Source organism: Mus pahari, chromosome 9 (assembly GCF_900095145.1).
Source record: "Mus pahari chromosome 9, PAHARI_EIJ_v1.1, whole genome shotgun sequence".
NCBI classification, from domain to species: Eukaryota; Metazoa; Chordata; class Mammalia; order Rodentia; family Muridae; genus Mus; species Mus pahari.
Genome location: NC_034598.1, coordinates 7430188 through 7440871, shown reverse-complemented (window position 1 = coordinate 7440871; position 10684 = coordinate 7430188). Strand labels below are relative to the sequence as shown.

At 46.0% G+C, this 10684-nt stretch overlaps 1 protein-coding gene across 2 annotated transcripts in view; it reads left to right on the top strand.

Annotated features, from left to right (window-relative positions):
• Nucleotides 1-10539, top strand: part of Fig4 (FIG4 phosphoinositide 5-phosphatase) — a 112647-nt gene extending 102108 nt beyond the window's left edge. Inside the window, exon 22 of one of the 2 annotated variants that reach the window (XM_029542548.1) lies at nt 8718-10539. In XM_029542548.1, the coding sequence (XP_029398408.1) occupies nt 8718-8895 (178 nt within the window). In that variant the 3' untranslated portion in view covers nt 8896-10539. The remainder of the gene's footprint in view (nt 1-8717) is intronic. The other variant, XM_021204720.1, reaches the window with a different exon arrangement.
• The last annotated feature ends 145 nt before the right edge of the window (nt 10540-10684 follow it).

Here is a 10684-nt window from a genome sequence, read left to right as displayed (position 1 = left end):
ACTGGAACACTTCACACCACACAGTGTCCTACAGTACACTGGAACACTTCACACCACACAGTGTCCTGCAGTAACACTGGAACACTTCACACCACACAGTGTCCTACAGTAACACTGGAACACTTTACACCACAAATAGTGTCCTACAGTAACACTGGAACACTTCACACCACACATAGCACCCTACAGTAACACCAGGACACTTCTACACTTCCTTACACAGAGGCCTGTGGCCATCATGCACTTGTCAAGTGGCAAATGATATGGAAAACCATCTTAAGTATACTTAGTTTAAATCAATTTTTGGTAAATTTAAATTGTCACATGGCTAATTGCTGCCATATTATACAAGGGCACCTTGAGAGCTGCATTTTGGATCAAGGTGTCTATGTTCTGGCCCTTAGAATGTGAGCCAGATGCAGAAACTTTTTTTTTTTTTGAGAACCGAACATATTTTTACTATATCACCTTGGTAGACTCAAGATTAGGCTGCACAGTGTGAATGCCTTGTTGGAAAGATACAACACTTTGATGAAAGAGCTGGAGAGATGCAATTGATATCATGGAAAATGTGTGAACAGTTTCCACAAACCAAAGGTTGGCATCCCTGAGGATGCTGAGGACAGGGAAAAGCTCTGATTGGAAGTGTTTGCCATCGCACAGCATCAGCAGTTAGATGATAAGAGCCCTTAGCTCCTGATGGAGACTGTGAAAGAAGGCAGAGCTCACAGCAAAGATGGATCACTAAGGTGCTTGCCAGAGTCTTGCTTCATTATAGCAGATGTGTCTTACGTGTCTTAGTAGACCCAAATTATAGTTTTGACCTGATGAGGGCTTTCTCCCAGAAAGAATGAGGCAAAACCACCTTCTGGTCCTCAGCGTAATATCTCGGTCCTCTGGCTAAGATGTGGTCAACAAGGAAGCATTTGATGAGACAATGATGGTGATGATGAGGTGGAGAAGGAAGAGGAGGAGGAGGAGGATGAGCTTTGTGGGAGATACTGAAAGTTTTAGTAGCAACAGAGCGAGCACTGGGAAGGGAAATGGATCTTTTTTTTTTATTTATTTATTTGTTTTTTTAAAGATTTATTTATTTATTATATATAAGTACACTGTAGCTGTCTCCAGACACTCCAGAAGAGGGAGTCCGATCTTGTTACGGATGGTTATGAGCCACCATGTGGTTGCTGGGATTTGAACTCCGGACCTTTGGAAGAGCAGTCGGGTGCTCTTACCCACTGAGCCATCTCACCAGCCCCGGGAAATGGATCTTATGAATCAAACTCTTACTAGATATTCTGAAAATGCTATATGAGGTTTGAAGTGTGCCAAAATACTGATCAAAGCAAGAGCATAAGATCTTAACCTACCAAAAAGAATCACATAATGCAATTCTTAAAATTATGTAAGTGTTGTCTAATACTTTAACCACCAAATCTTGTCTAGTAGTTTAACTGCTAACCATGAGTCCTCATGATGTCACCGAATTCCGAAAACATCTCAGCCCCAAGCCAGTGAACATTTACTGGTTATTCAATCTATGCAAGCCAGAAAAGTCATCTTAGCGGGGATTAAACTCTAAAGGGCTCAAATGTTAGCTCCGCATTCGAGTATAAGGTGGAGGGTTTTTTCTTTTATCAGAAATGGCTGTATTAAAAGCAGCCCCATTGAACAAAGAGCATTAAAGGGCACCAGTGAGGGACTTCCTTAAAACCATTTGGTGTGTCTGATGAATTTCTGCCTGGAGTGTTTCTCTTCTGCTGTGAGAGCCGCAACTAAGGGTGAATGTCATCCATGCTCACTGAGCGATGTGTGTTAAACAGCCTGTAAATGAATGGGTAAATATATTATTCTAAATAAGACTGCATCATTCCTTGGGGGGAAATGCAGAACACCCCGCTAGCATCTGCAATATAATTATAATATTTTATGTCCAAAAATACAACTGGCATTTGAGTGAGGGGCAATAGATCTCCCTTTGAGGCTGTGAGGAGCTTAAAGCTAAATTCCCTCTGCTCATGCCCAGGAGACAAGTGTTGATTTTTTTAAAAAATTTTTATTTACTTTTTGTCATCAAAGTACACTAATAAGCTAGGTCTCTCTACTGGAATCCATAAAAGAAATTCGTCTCACAGTTTCTACAGTGTGGTATTTAAATGCTGGCTTTGATGGGTTTGTTTTGTTTTGTTTTGTTTTAATCTGGCACCCGTGCTACCACTGTGATAAGAGACCTTCTGTGTGTCCATGCTGGTCTTTAACTTCACCCCGTCTCTGTCCAACAGCCTCTGAGTGATATGGATTTTGTTTTCTTTCCCACCTCAGAAATGCATATGTCACTTGAGAAGTAAAAATAAATAAATAAATAAAATCTCATTAGAAAATCAGAGCGGAATCTATTACTGCTGCTCATGTTTTTATAATTAAGCATTAACCTGTGCCCTCCAGTGTGGGGCTAGTGGTATTTTGTCACTTAAAAGAAACTTCATGTTCTATGCTCCTAACACCTGGGACACAGCAGGGGTAAGGATCAGAAGTTTGCTAGTCTGAGTCAGACATGGTGGTATGCCCCTGTAATTCCAGCATTCAGACATCTGAGGCTAGCCTGGGCTACATAATAAGATTGGCCAGCCTGCTGCCACAAGATATGAGTGTTTAGTGGACACCCAGAGGCCCACCCACAGTATGTGTGAGCAGAAGACACCCAGGTTCCCATCAGCTGTGTGCCCTGCCCACAGCAGGTGCCATTACAGTGTGCAAGTGTGTGATGGACAGAGGGGAGAGAAAGAGGAGTGGAGTGGTTTGAGCTCTATGAAGAGGAGTGGAACTGGGAGGGGAGGGTGGAGAGAGTTGTGAGTAGCCTGAGCTGCCACCCGAGGCCATGGTGAAGTCTCTGCCTGCAGTGCCACTAAGAGCCATGTCCATGGCTCAGAGTACCAACTAAAGACCCTATGAAAGTCCCTGGTCTGAGTTGCCCATGGTCTGGGACCAGGTTGATGTCTAAGGGCTGGGAAGAGCTGTCCCTGTCCCTCACTGGCTCTGGCCCTTGGGAGAGCAGGGCCCTGCACCTTACTTGAGTGGCACAGTAGACCTGGCCCTGGTGGTGGGAGCATGGGTGAGCATGGGAGAGTTGTCCCTGCCACATGAGGTGGCATGGGTGTGGTTGAGCCACCCCTGAGGGTATGAAAGCAGAAGAGCTGGCCCTGCCCCCTGCCGGCTACAGCATTGGGTGAGCCAGCCAGGCAGTGCAGGAGAGTTCACCCTGGTGGTGTGGGTGCAGGACAGCTGGTGGGCTGACCAACTCAGCTACCACCCAGGCCCAGATCCTGGTCTTAGAGTTGACCCACACCAACATCTACCCCATCTATGCATTGCTGGAGCGAGTGAAAGAACTGATAGTGAAGGTCCTGATAGTGTAGCAGAAGCCAGACCAATGACTCATGGCAATGAATGTTTGCAATTAAAGACGTGTGGACAGAAGTGTATACTGTGGAACACACGCGACACACTACAACTCCCTTGACGAGATGGTTTTTATGTTTTGTTTATTTTTTTTTCTTTTGTGGGAAGGTTGCAAGGGTGGATAAGAAGGAATGGAGAGGTGAGTGGGATTCAGTTACACAATGTGAAACTGAAGCAATAAAAAGTTAAAAGAGGGCTAGTGAGATGGCTCTGTGGGTAAGAGCACCCGACTGCTCTTCCAAAGGTGCAGAGTTCAAATCCCAGCAACCACATGGTGGCTCACAACCATCCATAACAAGATCTGACTCCCTCTTCTGAAGTGTCTGAAGACAGCTACAGTGTACTTACATATAATAAATAAATAAATCTAAAAAAAAAAAAGTTAAAAGAAAAAACTAGTTAAGTAGTTAGAGTATGGCTGAGTGGTAGTATGTTTGCCTAAGGTGTCCAGGGCCCTTGGTTTGACTCCCATCACCGTAAGAATTCAAGCAAGCTCATATTTAGCATTCTACATGTCTCATCTATGTAACTGATGGTGGCCACGATAGACCAGAAGCTGGCAAGCGTTCCCAGGCGTTAGAACCGTCCCGGGCTCAGCAGCTGCCCTCACCCTCAGACGCTCTGACTTAGTCTGCAGTAGGAGCCAAGAATCTTCGGGCCACACTGAACTCCAGCTTAGGTCTATGAGGGGCTCCCTGTGACTGGATCAGTAAACAGTGGTTCTTTGTGAATCCATTTCTTCCTGCCCCCTGTTACCCCAGCAGTCCTGGGAATATCTTGAGCATTATTCTGACTCAGATGCAGCAGGGACTATGTCAACATCACAGATTTATTATTCAATGTAGCACTGGTATCACGGGAGGACCTACCTGCTGCTTGATAAAGCCATGCCAGCTGGGGTTGGCATGTCCTGTCCGTGGAGTTTGTCATTCTTTCTGTGAGTCTGCTTTCAGTGAATCAGGTTCTGAGAAGCAGAGGGAGGACTCCGACTCCCAGTTTGTTTCTTGATAAGAAGTTCAAGTTTTTGGGTGGAGAGCGTGGTTCTGTTTGTGTTGCCCTGGCCCTACCACCCCTGGGACGGCAGGGTCTCTTCCTCTGCTGGTCTAAGGTTTTAGTTCCCAGGCGGTGTCTTTGAACAGCCATTGGATGTCTGCTTATTCTTGCCAGGAATGCTATGCACATGCGGTTCTATGCAAAGGTCAAGGGTCAAAGAGAGAACAGGGACCATCGGTTCAGCTTTACAAATGGCTAGCGCATCTGACCGATAGAGCGAGTGTGTAAAACTGTGCTTCCCTCCTCCACAGCAGACGTGAAAGCTAACTATTAGGACATACGTGCAAGAGCTCCGAGAGAAGCAGACACTGGTCTAATGTAGGCCGTGCGTTGCCGGCGGAGTCCAAGGGATGCTTTGGTAGCTGACTTGATGGCCATCTCTGAAGACAGTGGAGCCCCGTTATAGAAGGGCCTGCTTAAAATGGTTTGGCACTGAATACCACCAGCCATTAAAGAATCCTTACTGCTCGTCTTGAGTTAAATTAACTGTAGAGTTCCAGTATTGTTCTGAGGCAAAACTATGAATAGATTTGTGTATTATCTCAACCACCCACCATGATAATGTGTTAAGCACAGACATTCAGTAGCCCTGCATCTGTCTTGTGAAACACAGTCCTGCAAGCTGGCATACAATGAGATTTAGCTGTCTCCAAATTCCTTTAACTTGGCTCTTTTTCTTTCTTCCCTCCTGCCTTTCATCCCCCTCTTACCCCCCCCTCTCTGTGTGTGTGTGTGTGTGTGTGTGTGTGTGAGAGAGAGAGAGAGAGAGAGACAGACAGACAGACAGACAGACAGACAGACACAGAGACAGATGTTTGCACATGTATGTAAGGCCAGAGGTTGGCATGGAGAGTCTTCTTCAGTTGTTCTGCACCTCGCTTTTCCTGGGGCTCAGCCATTGGCTGGCCAGTTAGCTCCAGGCAGATCCCTGGATTGTAACCACTGTCTCAACCCTGGCTGTGTACCAGGCTGTGTACCAGGCTGTGTACCAGGCTGTGTACCAGGCTGTGTACCAGGCTGTGTACCAGGCTGTGTACCAGGCTGGGGTTACACGTCACCACGTCCAACTTTAACTGAAGCTTTAAACTCAGGCCATTGTGCTTGTATGACAAGCACTTCACTGACTGAGCCATCTCCCCAGCCCACCTTTATTATTTTAGCCTTAAATGAACCACTCTATACTAGAGTTTTATTACTTTGGTAAGGATTTGTCTAAGATTATGTGAAATCATTAGGATGCTTTTAAAATTAGAGTACATGTGTGTCATAAACTGTATGCTAAATTTGAATTGAAACACATTATCCTGAAGTGAAAAAAGAAACAAAACCCAAAAACCTTAGTTTCTTGAATGACTCGTCCCTTCCAATTTTATTTTATTTCAATGAGATGTCCTATAAAGTCCAGCCATCATGGGATGGTGTGTGTTGTACACAAAGGTAAAGTTCAGTGACCCACCTCGATTGCCTGCCTGTCTTCCTTCCTTCCTTCCTTCCTTCCTTCCTTCCTTCCTTCCTTCCTTCCTCCCTCCCTCCCTTCTTTTGTTTTTTTTTAAAGACTTATTTATTTATTTTATGTATATGTATACCATTGCTCTCTTCAGACACACCAGAAGAGGGCATCAGATCTCATTACAGATGGTTGTGAGCCACCTTGTGGTTGCTGGGAATTGAACTCAGGACCTCTGGAAGAACAGTCTGTGCTCTTAACCGCTGAGCCATCTCTTCAGCCCTCTTTCTTTTTCTTCCTTCCTTCCTTCCTTCCTTCCTTCCTTCCTTCCTTCCTTCCTTCCTTCCTTCCTTCAGTATAGAAGCTTATGTATATGCATGTTTGCATGTGTGGGGGCACATGTGTATGTGCAAGTATGCACATACACATGTGCACATATATGTGGAAGCCTGCAGTTGGGATCAGGAATCTTCCCTGACCACTCTTCAACCTTATTCTTTGAGGTAGGAGCTCACAACCAAAACCAGAGCTCAGTGCTACAGCCCAGCCAGTGTGCTTGGGGGAGGAGGGGCCCTTGTCTTTTCCTTCCAAAGCTAGAACTATGTGTCCATGCTCACCTAGAACTCAACTTATGTGAGTTCTAGGGCTCTGACCTGTGGCCTTCTTGCTTGCAGAGCCAGCATTTTCCCTACCGAGCCATCCATCTCCATAGTCTACGCCTGGCTGGCGTTCTAGAGGAAAAGTCCACATCTAAGTGCAGCACATGCTATGAAGACAGAGCTCTTGACCAGTCTCTCCTGTCCTTCATGTTAGCACACTGCCCAATTTCCAGAAGAATGCTAACATTCCAGCCGCTTCTGGTGTCCACTGCTAACCACAGATCCCTCCCCCAGCTCCCGAGTCCCAGCTAAGCAAGTAGCCCGTTCCTCTGTGACTCTTCCCAGATCCAGAGGAGCAAGGCTGAGTCCCCAGCCCACCAGAATGTTGTCTGTTGCCCGAGTATGAAGACCGTCTTGGAGGATGGTCACATGCTGGAGTCTGTCGACCTATGTCCATGACCTCACCGTATCTTTAGTTTTCCATCCGTCCTCACTCGTGGCCTCTCCTTGACCTTCTGAGCACACACATGAGCAGCACATACCACACACACGTATCTGTATCAGTTCTGAATTTTCAGTCAGCTCATCCCCAATGGCCTGCCTCCCCCAGCTAAGGACGTGGTAACCTGTGGGTGTTCAAATGGCTGTAGATGGAGCATGTGTCAGACACCACTATGATGAATTCTGACAAGGCCTTTCTGGAGACAGAGCCTTCCTCAAGGAATGGATTAGAATTCTTTTTTAAAAATTTAAAAACTTTTTATTTATGCTTTGTGAGTTTTATATCATGCAGCCCAGTCTCAATTATCTCCCCACCCCTTCATATCCCCCTTTGCCTTTGCAACACCCCCTCGTAAGACACACATGTGTGTACGTGTGTCTACACACACCACCACCACCACCACCAACAACAACAACCAAAAATAATAAAGCGTAGCAAACATCTCATCATGGAGGTTGTAGTGTGTCACAGTGCATCCCACAGTGTCTCCCTCCATCCACACAGTATCTCCCTCTGTCCACACATCTTCACTTGCAGATGTTCCTTGCAATGAGCCATTGGTCTGGCTCCAGGCCTCTGGCTTCTGTGACTCCATCAATATTGGATCCTCCCCTGGCCTCCTCCAGTTTATCCCGTTGTTGCCCTGTGTCATGGAGATGCTGCAGCTCTGGATCCGCAGCACTGGCCCTTTCACACATCCCAGCGGTTTGCAGATGATACAGGTTTGGGATGGACCAGCTCTAGCCCTGGATCTGGGCCTGCCAGGTAGCTGAGCTGGCTAGCATGCTAGCTTTCCCTTGTCTGCATCACCAGAGCAAGCTCTCCAGCACTGCTCAGGCTAGACCACCGGATGCTGCCACTGGCGGGAGGCAGGGCCAGCTCTCCTGTTCTCATGCTCGTGGGGCCTGCTCACCACACCCACATTTCCAGGGCCAGCTCCTTTGTGCTGCTGTCCTGGTGCAAGGCTGGGGGCTTATTCTCGGGTGCTTCAGAAAGGAGGGGACTGTCTGTCACAGATCCACAGTTCCTTACCTTAAAAACAGAGGCCAGATATGCTGTAGAATTTTAAAAGTGGGCACTAGCACCCCAAGATATAGTCACCTCATACTAATCTCCCCAGTAAGATCTGAGGCCATGTCTGATGCATGGCATGTTAACATCTGCATGTCATAGAATGGGGAAGAACTGAGAACAGGGTGTTTTAGGTGGGCTGGGTGTCTGAGGAAGTATAGCTTTTGGTTGTCAAAGCTTTTAGAATTTTGGAACTTCAGTAAGGAATTATACCTAAACCGTGATCCTGTTTACTGAGTGCTTGTATTGGGACAGGCACGGCACTGAGCAGACATTTTACTGTTATTAACTCATTGGCCAGAATTATCAGTCTCCCATAACATTGATTTCTACTTATTCATTCTTACAAACAAACAGGGGCCTGCAAGGACAAGGAACGAAACTTAGCTTCTTCCCGTGGACACGCAACTATAGAGCTGACTGACATGCTATAAGGGACAGGACCTTTGCCCTGCCGGGGTGTCAGAGACAGCGTCTGTCCCTCGGCCTCCCAGGCAGTGACAACTGCAGGGGTTGCCCTTGGTTGGTGAAGCCCATGTTGGGGTGAGAAGTTCTGTAACACGGTCCTGCCTTTCCTCTTTTACAGAACTCCCATCTCAGCTTTCTCGCAGGACAACATTTATGAAGTTCAGCCCCCAAGAGTCGACAGGAAGTCCACAGAGATCTTCCAGGCCCATATCCAAGCTAGCCAAGGAGTCATGCAGCCCCTTGGCAAGGAGGACACCGCCATGTACCGCGAGTACGTCCGAAACCGCTACTTATAGCGACGGTTGTCCTCTGTGAGAAGGAGTGCCCCAGATCCTGAGATGCAGCTCATTGGTAAAGGACTCCGCAGTGCCCGTGTCACAGCCCCTGGTGACTCCGGTGACTCAGCTACAAGGAATCCAGTGTGGTCTTCCAGATTTTGTAGGCACCTATACTCAAGTAGGTGCCTGTGTGTATGCACACACGTGCACAGGCGTGCACACACACACATGTATGTGCACACACACACACAGTAGAAATAATAAAAGTAAAATCTTTAAAAATCAATCCATCCAAATCGTGTACCTGAAACTTTCCACCTCTCTGTAACATGCAAATTACTAATTGCAGGTGGTAAAGAAATGGCTGCCTCTCTTGCTGGTTTTGCTTTTGACTTATTTTAGGAAAAATTCACATTATGAAACGTCCCGTGGAATTTTGCTTTACGAAGTTAATAGGCTTGTGTGAGCATCCCCTATGTATCAGGAGTTATGTCAACGTCTAGGGATAGCCTGGTAACAAAAGAGCCCAGAGTGTCTCCTCTTGGAAGGAATAAGCAATGTACTTTTCTTTATTCTTGCCATTTTAAATTTATTCTGCTTGGTTTATATGTTAATTTCTCATTTTGATGGAAAAAAAAATACTTTCTTACTCAGAAAGCTGTGTCCTTAGGAAATATACTCTGATGTGTCTATGGAAAAAGAGACCAGATCTCCACAAAGTATCATCCTAAACAGAGTTCAGGACAAGCAGCGTGCTACAGAGCATGTAGAGAACACCATTAATAACTGACGAATCTGAGGAGAGACAAACTTATTTCCTCTATTCTGAGAACTCTGTAACTGAAAATTACATAAAAAGAAAACATTAAAACTAGCCATCCGAGTGCCTGGAGAGGTGGGCCATTGATGGAGGCCATAAGGCTCTTACAGAGAACCTCAGCTCAGTTCTAGGCGCCCGTTGGCAGCTCACAGCCAGCTGTAACTCCAGCTCTAAGAGACCTGACAGCTTCTGGACTCCGTCAGCACCTGCACAAACGCACCTCCACCCCACTCACACACATCATTTTAAAACATAATTATTTAGTGGTTGTTCTAAACAACTTTGTGGTGCAGAGTTGTGTGACATATTTGACATTTAGAACTCAGACAGGTGATGGGCACATCTGGTTAGTACTTTACATAGTCAGACACTAATATGGCAACTGTGTGTTTCCACAAGGGTTTGATGCCATTTCATAGGTCTCAGTTTCCAGAAAGCCCCTATTCCCATACGTAGCAGAGAAGAGAACTAAACCATCTAGCCCAAGAAGGAGAGTGACAGCAAGTCTGGCACCCTGGGATTCTTGGGTGGTCTCACATGGCAGATAAATTTGAAGCCCCATTTAGCAGACATTTTTGATTGACACCATCATGAAATAAGATTAGAGAATGACAAAGGAAGAGGGATTCTGTCTTGGTGCAGTTTGCATCTCTGCCTAATAGCTTGTTGTGCTGTGTGGGTTCCCTAGTGACTCTCCCCAAGTCACAGAAAAATCTGGACTGCTGCTCGGCTACCAGTTATAAATCAGACATGAATCTTCATTTCCTAGCATTTATTTGGCTGCTGGAGGTTCACCTAATAATGATAAGGAGAAGCTTTATCCTAAGTTCCCTAAAGATCTAGAAACGTGATTGTCTTTGTAATCTTTCTTTTTTTTTTTTTTTTTTTTTTTTTTGAGACAGGGTTTCTCTGTGTAGCCCTAACTGTTCGGGAACTTGCTCTGCTCTCCTGGGTGACTAACTGTGATGTAGAATGGTAAACTGAAAT